Source organism: Netta rufina (assembly GCF_964035555.1).
Source record: "Netta rufina genome assembly, chromosome: 1".
NCBI classification, from domain to species: Eukaryota; Metazoa; Chordata; class Aves; order Anseriformes; family Anatidae; genus Netta; species Netta rufina.
In genome coordinates, this window is record NC_140123.1 from 24,064,073 (window position 1) to 24,088,587 (window position 24,515).

At 41.4% G+C, this 24,515-nt stretch overlaps 1 protein-coding gene across 1 annotated transcript in view; it reads right to left on the reverse strand.

Annotated features, from left to right (window-relative positions):
* STARD13 (StAR related lipid transfer domain containing 13) overlaps positions 1-24,515 on the reverse strand; it is a 221,867-nt gene that overhangs the window by 154,117 nt on the left and 43,235 nt on the right. The window contains exon 3 of the mRNA XM_084304217.1: positions 15,385-15,418. Coding sequence (XP_084160343.1) covers positions 15,385-15,418 — 34 coding nt within the window. The remainder of the gene's footprint in view (positions 1-15,384; positions 15,419-24,515) is intronic.

The window sequence follows — 24,515 nt, forward strand, 5'->3', positions numbered from 1 at the left end:
TTTAAAATTTCTTCTTGCTACCACAGTGAAGAACAGCCAGGCAGTTGGTCACAGAGTTTTCTGGGCCTTATTCAAGGCAAAGACTGGTAGCTATTCACTGGTAAGCATCATTTCCCACAGACCTGTTGGGAAGGTGTCCCAGCAGACCCAGAGCCTGTTCAACCCCACTCCATCACTCAGCTCTGGCGTTACAGAAATCTGTGCTTAAGCCTAGGAAGAATGCTTATTTGATGACATTTAACATATCTGGGTATTCCCACTGAGAAGCAGGATATTCATGCTGTGAAGGAGGGGCTGGATGAGGTGGACCTCCAGCTCTTTCTATCCAAAAACGTCTCTGTTTCTGTGAGAACATTTTGGTAGCGTCGGGCAGCACCTGTATTCCATTAACTCCAAAAGCATTTCAGTGTTTACAGTAACCAGGAAATGTCGATGTCTGTGTTATATTAACAAGTCAGCAGCAACAACTGCAGTTTCAGATTTTAGAGCTGAGCAGAGAACGGTTCACTGTGAGACACTGAGGGGTTTGCTTTTTTGGTTGAAACACGAAGAGGCCTGTAGTGCTGTCCTTGGAACTATTCAAGAGAGCGTGAGGGGAAGAAAGCTATCAAAGGATGCCCAATACTGGGTCAGTAATGGCTTCATGTAATCAGGTAGGCAAAAGCTTAAATAGCAAAGTACAAAAAATATTTGTGACAGCAAATTTGGAGCTTCTTCACCTTTTTTCCTTCCTACCTTTTGCATGCAGGTTAAACAGGTTCACAAAATGGCATAATTTCACTCAAGATGCAGTATCGTGGAAACAAAGCTGTACTGTGTTTTCCTATGGACAATACCACATATATGAGCAGCAGGCATATATGTCGTAGCAGGCAGCAGAATTTAAAGGAGCACTGATGTGCTGCAGTATAATCATGGTCTATATGAAAGGATTTCACTGTAAGAATGCAATAGTCCACCGCTCAAAGCATAAATTATTGTGGTCTTCCAGATAGACTCCAACTTCTCCATGTACAAGGCAAAAAATCTATGCTACGTACCCCTTTGCTTTTTACAGAAGCTTAATGGTGATGTAAAAGTACCATTACATCAGAAGAAACATCAAACACCATGGGAGAAACCTAGAAAATACTAAGATATTTTCCTTTTCTTCTTTGGGGTGGAAAGTAGTATTTTGTAAAGCAGCTTAATTTCCAAGAAAGGTGATAGCAGGGATTGCTCTGTCACCGGCCCAGCATGCCAAAAGCAGAGAGAGCTTGAGGAGCTGTTGCCATCACCTTCTGCACTGCGTGGTGATGTGACCAGCATGATGCCAGAGGTCACAGCACTGCAGTATACCACCAGCTTCCAGGAAGGGGCATCTTTTTGATTTAACAATACTTGAAAATTTGATGGCAGAACAGAAAGAGCAGGCTTCACTTCCCTTTTGCACTCCTTAGGAGCGCTGCTTTCCAGCTGGCCCAGCTCCCCTCTTGGTATGAGGAGACTCACTTTTTTGAGGCTCCACATACAAAAGTCCTCCTGACTGCAATTCAGTGCCATGCAAACAAAGAAGACAGGCACCCAGGCCTGTGGAGCAAGGTAAGAAAACGTTGGTATTTCACCTGTATGTATCACTGGATCCAAAGTTCATTTTCTATGGTTTCCAGTGAAACAGTTTCCTATGAACAATGTCAGGACATCCTTATGGTGCTGCAGATGCAGAAGTTGCTCATATGGTTTACTTTCACCTCTGCCAGGCAGACTCACTTCAATAAGTTTTTGTCATTTTGTGCTGACATAAATCAGCAGTAGTTACCTGAGATCTACATTTCAGAGATTTTTTTGAATCACTGACATTAGAAAAAAACATGTAAATTGCTTGGAGAGTAGGTGCTAGATGCATTAGAACTCAGCAAGATCTTACCTGGCGTTAGTTTTTGGGACAAAAGGTGGCATAGTTTAAACTACAGAGAATATTTATACCAAGTAACCCTTAATGTTAATTTGATTAAAATTATCAACTACATAGTTTCAGAGTTCAGGCCTTAAAAAACATTTTAGGGAATGTCACTGCTAAAGAGAAAAAAGCTTATGGTGTAAATGTGAAAACCAAAGCCCAGTCTTCTTATGGCCTCAAATTGGAGGCTATTCCCCATTTCTATTCTCAAATGTTTCTAAATGGTTTTGCAGGGATCTAAAATAGTTTATTGCTGTCAGTCAAGTCATAAAGAATACTATTTCATCTGGAAAACATTATCCTCCTTTAGGACTTAAACATATTTGGATTTATTCTCCTCTCTCCTGTCCCATAGCTCATCTTTTATAGCTGGGCAGGATAAATGAAGTGGGTTGTATGTGCCACTAGAAAGTTACAGTAGCATGTTACTCCACTTGATACAGGTAGAAATTACCTTTTAGTGCAGATCTGATGAAACTCAAGGTCTTCTCCATCATCACCAGGGACAAGCTCCCTTCCTACAAGAACTGCTCTAATCATTCATTAAAAAAAAGCCACAGAATTTAGACCAAGCACTGAGCACTAGTAACAACCTCACATTAATGGTGACATTCTTGACTTGCTGAAGTAATTCTCAAAATTCCCACATGCTTCACTTCCTTCAAGCATGTACACTTTCCTTTTCCTCTTTGTTCCCATCGTGCTTGTTGAGAATAAACGAGCACAAAGCCCCCAGTTTCTTGTTGATTTGATGGTCATCATTAATGGGGAAACAGGTTCCAGCACATTGGAGTGCTACATGTTCTGTATCTTATGTTCTTTGGATATCCCCATGACTAAATGTTGAATATAAATTTATTACTGCAGCATTTTTTATTACTTCTTTAAGTAAAAGAAATGTATTTTCTCCGCATATCATTCTTTACTGCCTCCTGTCTTTGTCGTGGTTCCGCTCGAGTGGGCAGCCGAGCTCCACCACAGCCGCTCTCTCACTCCCCCTCCTCAAAGAGGAATGGGGAGAAAATATGTGAAAAGGGCTCAAGGATTGAGATAAGGACGAGAAAATCACGCAATAATTATTGTAACGGGTAAAACAGACTTGGCATAAGGAGATAGTAAGATTTATTGCCTACAACTAACAAGCGAGAGAAGTGAGAAAACAAAGGAAAAAAACAAAAGCACCTTCCCCCTATCCACCCTCTTCCACCTCCTCCCCCCGAGCGGCGCAGGGGAACGGGGAATGGGGTTTATGGTCAGTCTACAGCGCTTCTTCTCTGCTGCTCCTTCTCAGTCACTCTCGTCCCCTGTGCTGTGGGGTCCCACCCACGGGATGCAGTCCTTGATGAACTGATCCGGCGTGGGCTTCCCACAGGCAGCAGCTCTTCCAGAACTGCTCCAGATATGGGTCCGTACCACGGGGTCCATCCCTCAGGAGAAAACTGCTCCAACCTGGCTCCCCTACGGGCAGCAGCTCCTGCCAGATCACCTGCTCCTGCGTGGGCTCCTCTCCACGGGCTACAGGTCCGGCCCGGAATCTGCTCCGGCAGGGGTCTTCCACAGGCGGCAGCCTCCGTCGGTGCAGGGCCACCTGCTCCACCGTGGTCTCCTCCACGGGCTGCAGCGTGGAACCCTGCTCCACCGTGGTACTCCATGGGCTGCAGGGGGACATCCTGCTTCACCATGGTCCTTACCACAGGCCGCAGGGGACTTCTGCTCCGGCGCCTGGAGCACCTCTCCCCCTCCTTCTACACTGACCTTGGTGCAAGGCTGTTCCTCACTCCTCTGATTCTCCCGGCTGCTGTGTGGCGCAGCGTTTTTTCCCTGTCTTAAATATGCTCTCACAGAGGCGCAAAACAACATCGCTTATTGGCTCGGATCTGGAAAACAATGGGGCCCTTCCCAAACATAGGGCAGCTTCTAGATCTTTCTCACAGAAACCACCCCTATGGCTCCGTGCTACCAAAACCTTGCCACGTAAACCCACTACAGTCTTGTAGATAGTTTTGTAATGTTGACAGTGCTGGAAGTCGCTATGATATATTTTCCTGAATTTATATGATGACATTATAATAATATCAACACTGTTCTCTATGGTTCATATAAATTAGCATTTTATTTGCTTTCATGACGAGTGCTGCAAATTGAACAGCTGTTTTCACTGGGCTGTTTTAATTAAGCTGTCCATGATGTCGCCTAGGTGTTTTTCTGAGCTGGTAGCACTTCATTAATACTGCGGTATCAGTGAATGCTTCAATCATTCCCAAGCATTACCTCACACTTAGGTACATTGAAATCCCATCTGCTTTGAGGCTGTCAAATCACCTCGCTTTGGTGATCTGAATTTGATTCCCGGAAATCTTTCTAATCTTTGGTACCCTAGGAAATCTTGAGTTCGTACAGATTTTGCCATCTGTTCACTCACTCGTCAAGATAATGAAGCTTTAAATGATACTTGTTCTAGCAAAGATCTTATAGACAACCTGTTATTAGCCTCTCTTCACTCAGAAAATTGACAAGTTTAATTTGGGTGTTTATGATCTTTTATAAAGTTTATGTTCTAGAACTAAAATTTCCTTCCCACACTTTGATTTTTCATGTTTTTTCCTATCTGTTTCAAAGATCTCTGGAATAGTAATTTGGAAAGCCCAGATAAGTTGTATCTCCTGTTTTCTCATGAAAAAGATGTTTTTCTCTCTCTTTTTTTTTTTTTTCTTTTTCTTTTTTTTTTTTTTTTTCTTTTTCTTTTTACAGAGCCACACTGGATCCTACATCTGTATTCCCATCTGGGTGTGTTATAGCTTGCTCTGGTTTTTATTTATTCTTGTTTGTTTATTTGTTTTCAGAAACACATAAGATAATTAATATGGGAAGCTGAAATTATTTTTGTTGCCCACAATGTCTTCTTTTCCTCTTTAGGAATGGTGTATTCCAAGACTTCCACTTTTATCTCAATTTCAGACAGTACCCCATCTCTTATCTGTGAAGATAAGAGAAGGACTCCAGAATGTGCTCATGATTGGACATTTGGTCTGGAAGTACTCTGCCCAGGCACAAAAAAATCATTATTTTAGATCACCCATGGATGAGATCATGATAGATCATGATAGGATCAGTAACCAGCAGAAGGCATGAATTGTTTTGATAGCAAGGTTAGGGAAAGGAGTATTATGTACGGCTTTAGAGCTTGCAGAGCCCTTTGGTCATTTCACTGAGAACCAGAGAGGACTTAGGAGCTCTGGAGAAAAAGAAGTATGGGGTGGAGGCAACAAGAGAAGCAGAAATAAGGAAGGAAAAGTACTGTAGGGCATCATGAGCAGAAGAGTAAGAAGACCATGAAGCAACACTGCATCTAAGAGGAAACTGAATAGTCAGTGGAAATGGCAAGGAGGAGAACTAAAACTGGACTTTTCAAAGAAGGATATGAAGAGAACAAAGATAGATAAAGGAGTCCAGCAGGCTATAAGAGAAAAAGACAGTAGGTAGGAAATAGCCATTTTGTAGATAAGTGTGTAGAGCAATGAACAAAGTGCTCTGGGTTTTTGGCTGTTTGCACTCCTAGTCCAGGTTAACTGAGTTATCTGAGTTAAACATAATTTAAAAATGCTTTCTTTCACACTTCTTTCATTCTAACAATATGTGAATCTAAGGAGTAGGTGTAAGACTCATATGCCTTAATTTTAGGCACCCATTGTTGAAAGAGAAAGGAGGGAGGTGGGAAGATGGGAGGGAAGGAGCTGTCCCATAGCATTCCACCCTGAAACGGCTGCCTGGAAGAAGTGCTGGAGGAGACCCGTGGACGTGCTCCAGCTGGGGAAGGTGTCACACTCAGAAAGTGCTTCTGTCTCCCAGTTGATCGGAAAGGAGTTCAGGGAGCCACCTTAGACTTGGGGTAAAGCTGGAGGTATGGATTCCATCTCATGTTGCCTGTTTCTGTCAAATTTTAACGGGATTTCAGTATTTAACCATTGTAGGCTCATTTGAAAATCTCAGCTTCAGTATGAAAATCTCAGTTGCACTCTGTATTTTTGAAAGTCTCCAACAGATTTGAAAATCATTGTAATTCTCAATAGAATTTGTGTTCTGCAATCCAATGACTTATTTTGCCTTTTGTTCTTTATTTTTTAACACCGGCTGCGTTTTGATGTGGAGACACTGGAAAATTTTACTGTTTCTCTGTAAAATAACAGCTTTGCTTTTGCAGTGCCAGCTGTAAAACATGAATACCTTGTTGGATCACACTCCAGAAATCTGAAATGGGAGCCCTGCCAAAGCTCAGGGCTTCCTTTTTGTTTTGACTGTGGCGTGGCTCTTGACTCTGTTAGTATCACGTTCTTCCCACTTGTGCTTTTCAGACACCTACGGCCAAGCTCATTCCCAGTTTAACTCCACTGAACTCAATGGAGCTGCAACAGAAGTGAATTTGTCTCAGTACGTCTGTAAATTAAGCAGCCATTTGAGTTGGAGAGTGTCGCTGATAAGCACTAACAGCACAGGAGTGCTGAAAGGAAGATATCTCCTAGTTAGTTTTGGACAGTTGACACGAACTCCACTGTCAGATAAGTCTTACAGACTGTGGGAAACGCTGAGTGGGAAAAGTCACACTCGCCGCCTGCTACCCATAGGGGGAAAACAGAGCTGGAATGCAGGAGAAATCTCAACATTATCTGCTCCCCCTGCTCCTACCAGCCAGGCAATCCAAACCACTAGCTGAATACCAGCTGCCTCTGGCCATGACACAAACAAACGTGTTTTCTTGGCAAAGTTTCCCTCACTTTTGGAGGCGAGAGAGGAGGGAAAGAGAAGAAAAGAATCTAAAGTGTATGTGTGGGGAGTGCTTTCCACCAAAAAGCAGGAGCTGCCTTTCTGCATCATCCAAAAATACAATCACAAAACACTACCCCTGCAGGCAGAGGTGAGCCCACGCTCTCCAAAGGACTGCTATGTGTACTCAGCAAGCCAGCGGTCCTGCACCACAGAGCTCTGGTAATTTATCGCTCCACTTGGCCTCCGTTGACATTCTCAATGACAGTTTGCCACGGGCTTCGGTAAAAGAAGGATCAAACACAGGGGAACAAAACTGCTGGAAAGGAGTTCTCTGTGCCCATCCAAAATTGTATCACCTGAGAATAAAGCATAGCCTTTGCACGCAAACACTGGAAGATAAACAGTATTTCCTCCCCAGTGATCACAAGACTCAGTCTATCAAGATCTAAGGAAGAACAATATGTTATATCAATGTTCTACATACACAGCACAGCAAGGTAGAGGCACACTCACATATCTTATTGTATGCTCAGCTCCTTACCTACGTGTAACTTAACACTCTGGCTACCATCCCTGCTTGTTATGCTTCAAAAATTCCAAGGCTATGAGGCCAAAGAAGAGGAGCATGGCAACAGAAGCAACAAACAAAAAGGTGTACTTTAAAACGTTACTGAGTATTTTGAGTTCTCCAATACATCATCCAGACATTGAGCACACTGCATCAGTTCTGTCTTATAAATAGGTGAAAACATACAGGAGCAGAAGTTTTGGGTTGACTTTAGAAATTCTCCTTACATTTTTGGTATCAAGGGAGAGTCCTGAGAGCTGTAAAGCAGAGATTTAGACAACACGCATTGGTGAGCAGTCACGAAGGGAAAAAGGGTAAAAAGCAGGGCTAACTTTTTGCACTAGATGTTTATAAAACAAACAAATGCCAACATTGGCAGTCCGCTAGAGATGTCACACTGCCTAAGGCCTTGTGCCAGCTTTACCTATAAAAAGACCCTGGAAATAAAACTAGCAGCAAAAAACACCCAGCAGGATGGGGACTGTAACCTGCACAACACTTGGCTTGTGAACCAAAGTGTGTGAAAATAAGCTCTTGACAAATTGCTTGAATATTCGCTTGGAAATAAATGTAAATGCTTTAGCCATAACCTTTTTATATGAAGAACATCAGTGGCAATGTAAAGCTGTAACGTTTGCAAATGATGGAGTGTCATTATGCCTGTACGGTGCTCAAAAGGACAGCACTCTGTGCCTGAGCTTCATTGCCACTATGTCTGTGCAAACAATTTAAAAATTATAAACAACTTAATTAGCAATCCAAGTAAGCTGTAGCTTTAAAACTTTGCTCAAAAAAAATAATATATATTTTATGAAATATAATGTTCCTGAGCCTCGTGTTTTCTCAGATACTTAGAAGAAAAAGATGTAAATTTTTACATATATAAATTTTTCTTCTATGCATCTCAAAATATATCATTAAGAGACTAATCCCCCCCCACTCCATGTTGCCAGTGACTGCAATGGGCACAGAATCAGGTTCTACAAAGGTGGAGTCCTTAATATGCTGTAGGAAAAAAACGGCAAGGTTCTATGCTATAATCACTTTGCTTGTCAGAATTAAAGCAATTTTAAAAGAAATTGATAAGTATCAATCGGTGATAGAAGGTGTCCCTGTCTATGGCAGGGTGTTGGAACTAGATGATCCTTAAGGTCCCTTCCAATCCAAACCATTCTGTGATTCTATGGTTCTGTGGTTAGGAGCTTGAAAACCATTCAAGCAATCTAATAACTTCAGTGAGACCTACAGATGGGCATTTTTCTGTCTTTTAAAAGCAAGTTTTTCTCATTAGCAAGTGTTATCTTAGTGTTAATTCCATATCACATGCAATCATATATTGCAATAAGGATTGAATTTAAATATGGAGAAATCCCTACAGCCCTGGTAAGCTAAGAATTTACTACTGAGCAACATACAATGACAACTATAACAGCCCGAGTAATTAAATAAAATACTATCAATTGCAGCTCATGGAATAAATGAATATTTAATCAACTTTGCTTAACAATAAATTGAGCATTTCTTTTGAAATTTCCACACAGAAGTCATCCAAGCTAAATTTCAAACATCGCATGCTTCTTAGCAAGTCTTTCTTATTCATAAATTTGCAGCTGACACTAAAAACTTGCACAGCAGTCAGGCAGACCTGTTCCTTGCACAGAGTGTGCTGGGCAACTTTTCAACTATTTAATCACATTGCTTGATTTTAACCCCACACTGAGTTGGTACTTGAGTCAACTCTGGTGTGAAAACATTAATTTTCATAGGAATTACACGAGGGGAAAATTTGTCCCTTTGCTTTAAAACAGATTTTCCTGACATACATGCTAGCCTTATACAGCAGAATGTTTGGGAACCGAGAAATATTCCAGGGTAAGTTTGTACCTAACATAAACAAATTCCAGATAAAAGCTTAAAGCCATTACCTTCTCAGGCCCCATGACAAAAGCCAACACCACACTAAGACAAGAACTGTGGTTTCACTGAATAATACACACACATAGAGCAACCTTTTTGCCAGCTGTTTCTTTGAGCTCGCCTTTCTTCTTTTCCTGCCTTCATGAAGACACTGAGCCAAATTCACAAGCGATAAATGCCATTAGAGTCAATGGAATGATGCATGGGATGGCTTTGGCATGCGTGCCTTTTGTGTTTGTATGCAGCTCCAGCCTCTTCCTCTTGCTGCACTTCAGCTGTGGTTTGACAGCGTGGTGCAAATTAGTAATTTGTTATTGCCTTGTGCTGAGCGCTCAATAAATACCAGCATCTGTATGTGCCTTTCTGTCATAGCTACTTGCTGGTCTGAGTGGAATCTAATACAGAAGACAGGAAGGGCAGAGATGGGATGATTTTCAGTTGCAAAGCTTGCTAAAGCAACTCTCCCGTTTCTTAGGAAGGTGCCCTGCAGCTGAAGTTAACACTACATGGTTCTTTGTCCTCCTCTAGTGGTCCCCTCATACTTAGGGAGAGGCTTAGGCAGTCATCGCTTCCTTCGAGTTAAATTAGTTCTTACTCAAGTGCAACCTGTTGAGGGTCATGCCTGAAGATCATGGGTGCAGTCCCAACACCAGAGACAGTGATGGGTTTCATTACTCTTATGTTCATGAACGTGGAGAGTGGTGTCACTGACCACAGTGATCAACAGTTGGCCATATGCTGTGTTTTTTTGTGCTATGGCCATCTCTTCTGAGCAGAGCTTCCACCACAGGGCTGCCAGCGGTCCCACAAAGGTCCCACGCTGCCAAAGGTCAGAATCTGGCTGCTTCATTCGATAGCTTTATTGCCCTGAGTAGCTTACATTAAGCTTGTGTTCCCTCCAGAAGCATTAATTTGTCGTTGCCTGCCTGACATGCAAACAAAGAAACAAGGCTGAATCTGTCTTTTGTCCTAAGCCTTCCAGAGAGGAGCTACACATCACTCTCCCATAGCACAAAACCTCACAAGTTACTCCTTAGGAATAGCTGTTAGGATACTACTCCTTAGGATAGTTCTTCCATACGTGTCTCTCCCTCAGAGCTGTAAGGCTTAGTCAGTGTTATAAAACAGGGAAGATTTATTTGTTGCTTGCATTCTTTAAATCGTCTAACCTTTGCATTTTTTAAGTGATGCCTTCTCCAGCAAATGAAAGAATAGCGCACAGCTTACCCTGTGGTTATCACAGGGGTCTGAGGGAAAGGTCTACTTGAAATAGCAAACAGATAGAGCAGAATTTTATTATTCAGTGAAATTTTTCCAGGCTTTTTTTTACAATAAACATCAAATGCCATAATGTGCCCTCTTCCATGACTCTCAGAAAACCTGTGTTTAAAGAAGGTTGGCTGCTCAGACGCAGTGCAGCTGAATGTGGCTGTTTGACTGGAGAATCCTGCAGCCCAGTGACTGACCCCAGCTGCTGGAAAGCAATGGCTTCTCATTCTACAAAGGGTAAACTTCAGAGGAATTTATCAATTTGCTTTAGATCACCATTTGTGGCAAGGTTCCTGTCAGGTCTTTTGAGGTCTCAGGAGAAGTTGCAAACCCAAGCTCATCTATCAGTTTAGTGTTCAACTCTCTTCAGCAATAGAGTAGCTGTAAACAAAAATGAGTTAAAGTAGGAAAAATGTCTATAACAGTTTCATCCTGAAACCATTTTTTACACTTATTGAAGTGTATTACACTACACTTTTTAGAATTATTGGATACATATTATTTTTAAGATTTACCAGCTCTAGCCTTTTAGATATTTTTCTTTCTTTTTAAAAATTATTGAGAAAAAAAAATAAGTTACAGAAAGAACTATTGAACAGGTAAATGGAGGAAGACATTTAGAAGGACAATGAGTATCAGTATGTGTCTAAAGCGTCTTTATATCTAACTGTTTTGTTAGTGAAGTTTCTCATGTGAAATTCAGAGTATTCCTTAATAGTTCAAGCTTTCATCTATAGCTCATGTATTAAAACGGTAAACATGTATGTTTCTAATCAACACCTATTTTTTTTAGAACAGTAATATCCTGAAATATATAGGAAGGGTTCTCATTTTCCTCTTTCTTTTGAGAGCCAACGAGCACAGTTTGCCCTCAGCTGCTCCAGTACACCAGTAGGAGCTGGGAAGCAAAGATTTTCCTATTCAGAAGAACAAAGAAGGGTTTGTTCTGTCATTTCTGATTATGAAAGGAACATATAGGCAGGAAGAGACAATCTCACTGGCTAATGTCAGGAGCCAAACTGGCACCGCGCAGAAGTTAGAAGAGGAGGCAGTGAAAGGACCCTCTCATGCACTGGCTGCAGGAGAAGCACTGAGCCTACTTACTTCTATACGGAGCAATACAGAGGCCACGGCCACCACACTGCTGGGTTTATTCACTTGTTCATTTTCATTATGCTATTGCAGGGTACAGAGCCTGGTTATTTTTCAAGCCAAAGTAAGCATCTCCCCTTTGTGTCGCTGACATGTCAAAGTGACCCCACTCTGCTTACGAGCCAGTGCACAGGAGCACTGGATGAGAATGTTTTATTTTCTCCAGTAATTTAAGGTCAGATTCTCATCTTGGGTAAACTTAGATCTGGAGTAATGGCAGCATGAGCCATGAGTACTGCCTATGTCTACAAGGGATTACGGAGCGTCCCACCCTGCTGTTGCTCTGCTGTGCAGAGGAAGGGACAATGGAGCTCATGGACATAGCCTCAGCTCCACCTCCAGCACATTTGCCAGGCTTCCACATCAAGTGACAGATACGGAGATGGAGACCACCTTCTCCATCGCCCCATGAACATGAGGAAAACCCCAGGGACTGCAGCACAGGTAAAATATAAACATTAGTGTGAGCCTTTATGTGACTAAGGAAACACAAAAATAGGCAGTCAATGGGAAATACGGTGTATGGGTTTGACCTTGAGAGGCATGCAGCACCTGCAGTGTCTAACAGGGGCCAGATGGAGTTGCAGTTCCTTCTCACTTCCCAGCATCAGGCATTTTGTGGGCAGTTGTTCATGCACAGCTGCTGTGTAGGATGGTTCTGGCTTCCTGACCTACGGATATCTCTCTTTGAAGTGAATTAGCATTTTGCCTGGACAAATAACGCAGGATCAGGCTATCTGTTAAAGGCCTGGGACCACATCTGCTTCTGTGTTTCATAATATATCAGTAAAAGGTAGACAATTAGCCACGGAGCACTTCTGACATGGCCAAGGTTACACGAGGACTGAATCATATTACTGCAGTGCACCATCTTCCTTGCCAGCCCATTGCTGTTCTGCTAGAGACTACATTACCATGCATCAGCAAATGCACCGGCACACTGCTATATTTAGTGCCTCATACATACCGCTAAAATAGAGGATGTGTCAGCTTTTAATCTGACTTCAAATTTTTGTCAGCAAAGTAAAAGCTCATTTTCCCTACCAGTGATGAAGTGTGCTCTGCGTTAGTCATCTCGAGCTGGGAAGCTCAAGATGGTGATGTTAACTTTAAAATACTTTCATTAGGCGGCTAGATTGCTCAAGCTGATTCATTTTTACTAAGAGGCACACCAGGAAATAGTAAGAACGCATAGTGTCAGTCAGTCAGGTTTTGATAGTGACTACCATGGGCTAAAAAAACCATTTTCTTCAGCCAGCTGATGGCAAGAAGAGCAGCTAATCATATTTCACGTATTTCACATAAGCTCTATGATGTCATAGAATCATATTTCTATGATTATTATAATTCTATGATTCTAACCTAGGTGCTTTCTGCAGTACCGCAGCAGGCAATTAAACCACCTGGGTTACAAGTCTAGAATAGGGAAGGGTGGTGAAGACCTACCCATGCCAGGTATGCATCACACAGAACCACGCATCACTCTGTCGTATCCAGAAGACAGAGAACATTTCAGAAAAGTTCATGAACTGCAAAGCTGCAAGGAAGAGCCCCTCTCAGTGCAAGACATAGATTTGGCCAATTTGGCAAATTACATAATATGTTGGCATTAACCTTAATCATAATTTAGTTTAATGTAATTCAAATTTCAAAGCCCAAAGTTTCAAAGCCAAATAAAAACTGTAACTTCTGGTGCTGAATGCTGTTAGAAGATCTCATTTCAAGAACTGCACACCTATTTTACAGAAGTGGTTTGATTGAGAAATTAATGGGTGCTAACCTTTGCCTGCAAAATGCTTCAGTTTGAAGGAATTGGCATTTTCTTCCAGATGCATCTTAATGATAAATTTATTACTATTTCCATCATCTACTAGATTTCCATGAGCAAAGTTCCACCTCAGTGACCAAAGCGAATCACCTGTTATTCCTCTTTCATGCTGGCCGTTATCAAATTTTCAGCTATCATCTTCTAACTGCCAGACGGGTGCTAAACTTTCTTCAGAGACCAAATTGATGTTATCATAAAAGTAAAACAATTCAAAAATTTATCACAGTCAAAACCAGGAGCACTGTTAACAGAATAGGTTTTCTTTAAGATGTATGTGCTTTTGATGCGTTTTCCTTTTCTTTACGAAGCAGGCCTTCGGCGTTACACAGATGCAAGCAGCGAAAACAACTAAAAATTGCTAAATCTCTCTAAAAATCGATGGGGTTTGCTTAGCTTTGGAAAAACACAAGCATAATTTCTATTGCAAATACCAACATGGAATAAATATCCTGTAATGCAGACGAAAATATTGCTGTGCACAGCGCTCGAATGGCAATACCTGCCGTTATGCCATGCTCAGCAGCCTCCACACAGGCACTGACCTGCTGCAAGGTGCCTGAGCATGATGCTGCCTATTGAGATCTCAAGTTTTGAAGCCAGGGCTCCTGGAGCTTTGCTCCATGTGCTGGCCAGCACAGCCCCTGCCTTGGTGGCACTGGCTGCAAAGGGACCCATTCACCTGCTCCCAACGGGGTTACGGTGGCCCTTGGCAAGGACTGAGGGTGCAGCTTGGAGCAGAGAGGGACACTGCTTCGAGCAAGGAGAAATCACTGAGCTAGCAAACTGGCCTAAGCTAGTCCTTCAGGCCAAAAAAAAAATAAAAGATGTTAAGTCAGCTGGGGACAGAGGGATAATTACAACAAAGTTGCCCAATTGCTTTCATTTTAATTGACACACACTGCATACATATCGACTAATGAGACTGAAAGAGCAGTAGGAAATAGGGAGCTCCAGAGGTCAGCTGTTTTATGATTTATTTAAGTAGTGTTAGCTAGCAAAAGCTTTTGTGGGAATGAGGATTCCCTTAGACTTTGGGGACATTTCTTCTTGCAGAGCTGTGGGGCTGTTATTAAATTCCAGTAACCTCCCATTCTGGGAAGCAGTTTCTTTTCGCTATAGTTCCTAATTGTGCTTCATTACAATTTAATAAGGACATTTACCCTCAATTGAGCAAATCATTCAAGCAGTTGCTTACTCCCCCTCGCAATGAATTGGATTTGTCAATTGCAGCTTTAATTGCGTGTTAAGTGGCTTGCTGAATCAGGACCTCTGTGCGCATCGCTGTCTACCCAAACCTTTCCTGAGCTCCTGGCATCATAACCCAAGTAGGGTTCTGTGCATCCATTCCTTCAGCTCTGCCGATTGCTCTGATCCTCAAAGAATGTCAGCTGTAAATAAATCATTTCCCCATAACAGTCAAACACTCCGATGCTGTTAACATCCTCAGCTCCACCAACTGCGACTGAGCTCCTGCTGATGAATGATGCATCGTGACTTTGCCCCTGGGGACAAGGCCTGGGGGGTATTTACATTTATTTACATTTACGTTTTGCATTACTTTGCAAAGTGAGACCCTGTCACCAGGTTGGGCTGCTGTGCCAGCAGTATGCCAGAGGATGCACTTACACACATCTCACCCTGATGCACCATAAACCTTTCAATGCCGTGGCAAGCCCTTTCGTTCCTCTCCGACACTAAGAACAAATACTTCATGGTGTCCTTGTTGTTTCAGGGTTGTCGTCTCAAGGTCTAAGTCCAAAGTTGCTGAATTATCAGCTTTCTTAAGAACCGAACAAATCCTACAGCACTGCTTCATAAACTCATGCAAGTAATCACATCAACTGCACGAAATAACTCAGAATATCAGCAGTTCCTGCAGGTCCCCCAAGAATGCATACGTCTGCACAATCCATCGAGAAACATTCAAGAAGTAAAGCAGTGTCTTACCTGCCTTTTCCTTTGAGAGCTTCTGAAACAGCACCTGCAAGAAATAAATTATTTTTTGTTTTATAATCATAGTTTTTTTCCTTCAAATAAGCTGCACGTTTCAAGACAATACACACAGTTCTTACACATCATCACTGCCTTACAAAGGTCATCAAATCCAGAGCTTGTTAACAAAAATCATGGGGCACATCTAGCCTTGCTTGCTAAGGACAGCCTTGAGCCTATTCTCCTGCCTTCCAGGCAGTGAGCTGCCCATGGCATGAGCAAGGACATGCGAGATCTAGCACACCAAAGCAGGTCATGGTGCCAGCTGCCTGCGAGGCAGCTGTACAGCAGTGGGATATGAGCACACCGGTGATGGCAGCTCCGAAGAAGTCACGATGCTTATTCATCCGTGACTGGGAGAAGGTCCCTCTGTCTGCGGGATGTGGCCAAAATGACTTTCAATGTTGCATTCCTCATATTTTTCAGCGCCCTGCTCTAGGTTTGCCATGGTAGAAGGAAGTGGTCCCATTAACGTCATACTTGGATGCACTTCTTGGTCCATTAATTTCCTCTGTAACAGCCTTCAGTGCCCAAATCGGGTTGTTCTCACTCTGTAAGCTGGTGATTAAATGTGTATCACCTGCCCTCCTTGCATACAATGGATCTAACAACTCTCTGAGGGGAAAGCAGCCTGCAGCTGAATCTAGTACAATGTGAGAAACCACACGCAATCTTCTTTATTTTTGTAGATAAAGAGAAAGCTGAGCTGATTCTCCCTGATACCAGCGAATGTACAGGTGTGAGCTGCCCAGTCTGCGGCCAGCTGAACCAGCAGCCACTCCTCTATCTCGCAGCGACATGCTCCCTGTGCTTGCTATAGGCTTGTGCCCATATGGACAGCCATCTGCACATTTCTGCCTGATGCACTAAGTGCTCCAGTATCTCTACAGCAAATATTGCCTCCGCAGCCTTAGTAGAAATGCCTATAAAAACATGTTTTTTTGTTTACCTTTATTTTAGTGAAGAATTTGACTGAGATATTGGAAAATTCTTCCTCTAAGCATGGAACAGAATTGCTGGAGCACCACACAGTAATGGGAAAAGCACAGCTAGACTGGGTGGAGCAGGCTGCAGTTGTTTTCCCCCCTGCAAGGCAATTTAATTGTGGAAAAGCCTTACTCAGGTTGAAGGTCTGCAGGAGTAGCAGCACCCTGCCCTTCAGCCAGCAGAGACCACGTGAGGTGGTCACTTCTAAAGCTCTCACTCAGGGATAAGCATTTCTTGAAGAAGACATGTACGGCATGTGAATCAAACTACTTATGCCAGTCCTGCTTGGATTGCTGTTTTCCGTATTCTAGTGTAACCACAAGGGCACTGGTTATTATACAATCAAACCCATGCTATATTAACTTCCAAATCTTTTTAGGATGTCATACAAAAAAAGATGCAAATTGTTGCTGGAACAATCCCAAGCAGCAACAGAAGGCTGCCAACTAAAAGTGATTTATGGAAATAATAATGATAATGCACTATATAACTGATTGTGTAACAAAATACATTTATTGAAGTACCAGCATCCCATCTGAGCAGCACAGCACCATCTAATCAAATATATAGAAACCATGGACCAAGTGAGTACAACTCTAGCCAAAAGGCTGCTGCAGCACCTGCTGCTATGAATAATAAAGAAATCATTTGCTTACAACTCCAGCTGTAGCAATTTTGCAAGTGGAAGTGTCAAACAGAAGCCAAAGACAAATACACTGTGCTGATACAACCGTGTTTTGTTTGCTTAAGCATATCAACCAGAAAGCAGAAACATATTAGATAGATATTGGGTCCAGTTCTCCCCCCTCAGCAGTTCTGTCTGAGCGGGGTCACCCCAAATTTACCTACTTGAGCAGAGGGAACCTGACCTGCCCGTGTGCTAAGATGAGAGCAGGATGTGTGAATCAGGCAACCCTCGGTGGTGGGGCAGCTAGCAGAAGGGACAACCTGCAGTGAGAAGAAGCTCAGGGGGCTTATCTACAATGTTAAATAAAAGGATGGGGGTGATGGGGCCAAAGCACCATACCTAGGTTTGTTCCTATGACTGTAGCATCTCGGTCCCTGCCTTTGTTCCAGACTGTTTGGAGCAGCCCTGCTCAGAGCAAGGCAGCTCTTGGGCAGCTGCCCTCAGGGGTGACCCGGTGCCATGTGGCCTCGCTTATGTTGCCCTCACAGTCTCTGCTATTAAATGTACTTTTTGTCAGAAACGAACTCTTTGCATTAAGTGGAAGTGAAGGTAGAAGCAAAACACCAGTATTATAAGCTCAACAAGCCAAATAAATACACTCATCAAAGAACTGCCTCTCTGATGTATACATAATCTTTCACGGTTGTAAGTGATCAGGGCATGGAATTCATCAAACAAGTGGGCTGAATGATTTAATAATGTCCTTGTAAGCTTATTGTCACATAAAAGCCTTTTCCTGACACAGAAGATGAATACAGAACAGTTGACTTTAACAACTTCAAAACCTTTTTAATTTGCAACAGCACTGCTATTCTGCAGTGCCAGCCAATCCCATAACTTCATATAGCATAAAAAAAAGACAGTTTTATATCCAAGCCTTTTACTTCTTCCTTCCCTATCAACACTTATTAGTTATTAGCTCTTTTCTGCTCTAAACATAAACATTTCAACACATGCCTAAATCTGCCACTGATATTTCAGAGTACCTGTCAAACCGTAGTTATTCACTCTCAGCAAATCACACCCTCCAGAAAAGAAAAAAAAAAAAAAAAAAGTAATTAGTGTATCTCTTCAGCATACAAATAACTCTTCTGGATTTTTAATAAAAAGCTAGCTTTATTCAACACAGGTATGGTATCAAAAATACACTGCTATCAAATGAATGCTGGCATTTTGACAAGACTGCTTGACATCTGCTATTCACAAAAAAGACCTTGAATTCTGTAGGTTTATGTGCTGTGGGGAAGAGACAGCAGCACAGCCCCGAGACACACCACTGCCTTCAGAGGAGAAAAATGATAAATCTGTATGACTTCTTACTGATGAACTGATAGAGAAGAAAAGCACTTTGAGCTGGGAAAAGTCCTGCAAACAATGAAGACTGGAAATCCTGCTTGTTCTTAATGCCACCAGTTTAATAATCTGCTGGGCTTTCATTAAAGCTACATACAGGCAGTTGCAAGGAATTGAATCAAAAATCTCCATACAAAACTCAATCATCTGATTAGCTGATTTATTAGATCCTTCCAGATAAAAAATGTCAATGGAATAAAATAAAATCCTGGTTACCTTTTTAAAATAAAACTCTACAGCCTGAAAGGGGCAGTCGTGGCACTCCACACCACAAGCTGTAACTCGAAGTTGCCTGGCCCCAGCAGTGAAACCAGCAGCCTGAATTATGCTTATATGTTCTCTAGACAACGTTATCCCACTGGGGATAAAGGCAATGCTGAAGTTATCCCATAGGAAACACTGCTGAGAGCGCTGCATCAGAAATCTGATTTCCCTTCGGAGACTTGGCACCGTCACTGGTACAGTCTTGAAACCTCTGCTGGGTTTGGGTGCTGATGTTGTGTCTTCAGCAGCTGACAAACAGACTCGTAATGTTCTTTTAAAATGCAGCCACTGTGGTGATGCTCCTAGAGACGATGTTTAATATACAGCCTGAGCATTAGAGAAACCACCTGGGATGGGGAAGACATCTTCTGGGTAGGGATTCAAACTCACACCTGCTGTATCACAACTGATTTCTTCAATTGAAGCTGTGCTATTGCACAGCAACTAGTCATGACTAAATGGGTCAAAGAGAAAGAAAGAAAATAAAGAAAATAAAGAAAATAAAAGAAAGAAAAAGAAAAGGAAGGAAGGAAGGAAGGAAGGAAGGAAGGAAGGAAGGAAGGAAGGAAGGAAGGAAGGAAGGAAGGAAGGAAGGAAAACAAATGTAAACAGCTCTCCAGTCTAATTGAACAAACCCATTTGCTCATTCACAAATGGGAAAACTTGGGTCTAGGTCCCCTCTCAAGACTCTTCAACACTTGCAATAAGAAAATGTTGCTAAGAATTCATTGTTCTGAGGATGTTTTTATCATGGCATTTTAGAGCAGTGTAAGACATTAAGATGCACAGCACTGATCAAGGCAGTCTTGCTCCTCCCATGAATGTCAGCGTCAGCAGGGCTGTCTGCTATGGGACTGGACATGAAGACTGAGGCTGAATTTATGCACACCGAGCCCTTGATGATCCACACTGCAAAAAAGCTGGGTAACCCCTCACTGTTTTGAACTGCTCCAGCTGACTGTCTACAAATTAAACCTCTGCATCATTCAAGAGATTTGGGAGAACTCCCAAATGGCAGAATGGAGGTAGACGCTGCTCTGTTTCTTGCCACTTTTACTGCAGGTACAAAAGATCACATCTGCAAAATACTCATCGTGTCACAGGATCACAGGGGACCACAAAGAAGACAGTGGAGACCCAGGGCCAAGAGCTGCACGGTACAGCCGTGCTCATTGTGCTCTACAGGGCCCCTTAGCACACTCTCTTGTACACACAGACCTCAAACAACTCTGCTAACATGAATAATATTTTCCGTATGTTAGGTTATACAACTGTCATGGTGACAGGTGGCTACTTCAGGTAGCCTCCGATATAAGGGAGCTATAAAAAAATACATATATAAATATATATATATTTGAAGCTGTACAATATGGGAAATACAATTAATAATTGTTCCAGTTACTGCAAAAAAATGCACGTAATCCAAACACGTTATCAGACTGCTTACTTGAAATTAATGGGTACGTGTATCTACATGGGTATGTTATCTACAGCTGTAATAGAAAAGGTCTGTAAAACTTGATTCAACTGGAAAGGATTTCTAAGTTTTTTTCCCTTTTCTAGCAAAACTCACTGAGATGTTTGCTGCTGTCTAAATGCAACTAACCTGCACCCTAATGTGTTATCAAAAACAAACCTGTTAATAAACGAGTCCAATTCTGTAGAATTGCAGACACAATGTTTTCACGTACATTTTAAAACTCTGTCAGTTCATCTTGTATCCCTGAGAACGTGTACATTTTCAAGTGGCTGTCAAGAAAGGAATATAAAATAAACTGTGTTTCTCTGCAGCTGATATGGAAATAGTCTAATTTAGAGATTCTAATTTATTTCTTTGCCTTAGCCTGATAAAATTATATAAATTGTCCTTTCCCCATTTTCTCTGAGGATCTAGCATACAGAACCTTTTAATCTTGTGCAAAGAAAATAGAATTCAAATATTTTATGATGATATTTTAAAAATGAGCCTAAGGGATTTAAGCACTAAGCACCCAAAAGAGCTCAGAGGACACTGAAATGTCTTTTGAAAACCCCAGACATAATACGTTGAGGTGTACTCTAAAAAAATGAAATACTGCAAATGTTTCCTGCAGCTATAAAAGCAAAATTAGTCACGGTGTACAGCTTTAAAGAACAGTTAATGGACATTTGAACATTATTTTCCCTACTTTAATGTTTTAGTTGGCAAAATAACACTTGCTTTTAAAATGCATTTTATGTTATTCTAAATATTTCCTTCAAATTATACACACAGATCAGTGTTCTGAGAAGCACTGATACAGAAAGAAAGATTATTGATTTTTTTTCATCTGTTTGCTACAATTCCGTGCCTATTCCGTGCATGTAGAATTGATAAAGGTCTGAGAAGTAAAGTGGCATTTCATGTTGCAGTAATTTTGAAAGCTTTGATCAAACAGAAAAATGGCTGAAAAGTATTTTAGAGTGAAAACTTTTTAATACCTTCTTAGAGAAAAAGGTTTACAATAAGTCAAGCAGGGCATTAAGGGCAAAAACAAAACCCAAAACAACAAGACTGAGAGTAAAAGGGCATTTGTTGTATTAACTATAACTTAGCATACTTTAAAAATGCATTACAGTAACAGACATTACATAGATTTCTATTGTAGGGGATTCAGTTTGAACACATAGGTACACTCGCCTGAAGTAAGAGTTGGGGTGTGGTTTTACAGTATTTTTTTACTATGTTAACTCAGCGTAGCCGCTGAGTTTGCCACCAGATTAGATCTCATTCCCCCACGTGGCTCAGCTGGCCAGCACTGGCACTCATCTGGTGGCTGTGAAACGAAAACAGCAGAATGTAAACTTCAGGGAAAAAGCAAAACAAACAAACACCTTCTGCTGTTTAAGATGTTGCTTTCATCAGGAAACCGCTGTTATAACTACCATTTCCTTGGCCTGACGCGTTGCTCTGTGAGCGTTTTGTTTAATGCTCTGTAACATCAGCTTTCTGCTGCCATCATTCTACATTGCCTTTGCCTCTCCTGTGATTTTCACAGAAGGACAACACGGCACTTTTTGCTATCCCACAGTGGTCTTTGGAGGTGGGTTTTAGCCACCATCCTTCCCAGCTCCAGCTCTGCTCTATCTGGGCAGATGACTGACCTTGCAAAAAGGCAGTCTGAAGAAGCAGAGCTGAAGAGTGAACTGTCTGGTCTTCTACATTTGGCCCGAGTATGACTAGCTGGAATTGGAAAACAAACTATTTTCTGTTGTGTAAGGAATACTGAAAAGCCTCTTGTAGAGTTGATTCCCTTTGCTGCTGACAATGCCATAAAACACGTACAGGTATGCTCAGATCCCACCATCCACACTGAGGAAACAAAATGTTGCTGTGGTTTGCAACAAACCCCAGAGAAGGATGAGTGTAAATGATCACAGTCAATAGAAGAAGTAAGTTGGAGACTGCAGTTATTGAGGGATTTTTCCACATTTTGTTTCACTTCAAAATGCTGACACAATTGATACAACTTTTCAACAGAGAACTTAAATTATGAAATTCCAAAACATATTACTGATATTATTGAAATATTTCATTTTGATAATATAAACAAAATTACTTCTTGTGTTTAAGATATTTATTTTAAAATTTACATGACTATACTACATTAGATAAGAAACTCATCAAACCATTTTTACCTGGTCTTGGCCTGTGATCTTGAACCAGATAAGGAAAATTTGCAAACCAATGAAACATTTCACAGAACAAATAAAATAAAATAAAATAATAAATAAAATAAAATAAAATGTTTCTTCCAATATCTCCACTTGTAACTGAAATAAAAGGATCCCAAAGTTTTATAGGGTCAGAAACCTTCTTCTCAAAGATTTTATGATATTTTTGATTTTAAGGGCTTGGAATTAATTTTAAAAATGCCTCTGATCAGTTAAAAGTGAAATATTTTTCAGAAATGTGGATACTGAAAATTTCAGAAAGTTACTTTACTGTAACATATCCACACTCGTTTTCTTAAAATTTCAGGGATTCTAAATTATACCCATGGAAGTTCAAGTTGTTAACGGAGCAAGCTGTGACAGCAGCTTCTCTTTTGTCATTATCGTGCGCTTTGTGGCCAGCTGGAGAGGGAAGAGACCTGAGAGACAAGAACACAGATGTCCCACTGCAGAAACAGATGCTGCTCTTCCCTTCAAGGTGAACAGAGCAGCAAACCGATCTGGCACCACCCAGCACGATGCGGCGATGTACCCCTCTCTCTTTCACTTACTCAAACTCTTATAACACTTTCCACTTTTTTTGCTTTTCAATAGGATTTTATAGTAGTTGATATTTGAAACCCTAATTAGAAGCTAATCAGGTGCAGGCGATCCCCAGCTTCTGGCCAAGGGAACATTTTAGGGAACAGGTATCAAAGTTCAGTCTGAATGTTCAGCTCATCCTCCCTAATTCCCACTCCCCACCCTCTGCGATCATTTCCTTACAGGATACAGTTCCACCATGTTTCTACAAATTTGCTTCTGATAAAAAGGCAAAAAAAAATAAAAAAAATCCCCACTTATGATGTTTTTACATTTGGCAAGTCCCAGGAGCTCTTGGCTATTTTGAGCTCTTGACACTGCAGCAGGGCTTACATTAACACGCTCAGAACTGTGCAAATATCAATTAATGCTCAGTCCCTTGTGAAGGTGTTCTGCCAAGCTTCTGTATAAACATAGAGATAAATAAAAACGAGATAACACGGCAGTTGTCACAATATATGGGTGGGGGGCAGGTGGAAATGAGAGGGGGCAGAGGCAGGAGGGAGAAAGACAAAAAGGAGAGCAGTGAGTGCGGAAGAGAGATGGACAAAAGCAAGAAGTGAGAGCAGCCCCTGTTTTGTTTTACAATCCTGGAACAATACAGTGACTCAACCATTGCTATCATTTTTACCCTCTTAAGTAGGAAGAAGTGCTGTATCTATTCTAAAGATAAAATGAAGTGGAAAAAGTACAAGAGGTCACCAAACAACAAAGAGAGGAATGAAATCTGGGGACTCTGCCATCCTGCTATGGGAAATGAATGACTTTTAAAGCAAACAGCAGTTAACAGTAATCCATGGTAGAAAATTAAAACCAAGCCTTGTCAGCTCTGGCTAGAGCTGTGTTGTTATTTTAGCTTGGTCCAGAGCAGAACATAGCTGGGAATGAACTTCAGACTGCCATTAGCAACGACTTGTTTGTTTTCACTATCAAGTGTCCACAGAAATGGTTGATGATGGGTGAGCTTGAACTGGGTATCAGGTATTCTCCCTGACAGTCAATAAAATTTATCTTGTAATATAACCTCAAACAAAAATGCTCTTTTTCTAGTAAAGTGATATATTAGCAATCAGTAAAAATATTGGGTAACATTTTACGATTTGTGAGGGAAAACAAAACTATAACAGGTTTATTTAATAGTTTTCTGTAGAAGAATAAACAGGGGAAATTGAAGAATGAAGCTTGAAAAGAGTTACTGAAAACTACAGAAATTGTGCACAGCAGAAGCACTCTTCCTGAGAACCTGCTCAGGGAAAAGTTAGGTAGCATCTCTCTAGGGTGACAGCAAAGGCTGATGCCTTGGGGAGGAGCAGAGATGCCAATTGTTTGTAACTGATGATCTTGTAGCCACTTTATCCATTTTAAATTTTATGTGACATCTTTGTATTGGAAACCTCTGTAAATCCCTTTCGACGTCTGATCAATTTTCTTTGATTACCTCTCTGGTTCTCTCTGTTTATCAGTTGGCATTTATACTAGATTTAAAGAAAAATCTTTCCCTTGCCTTCTTTTACCATGG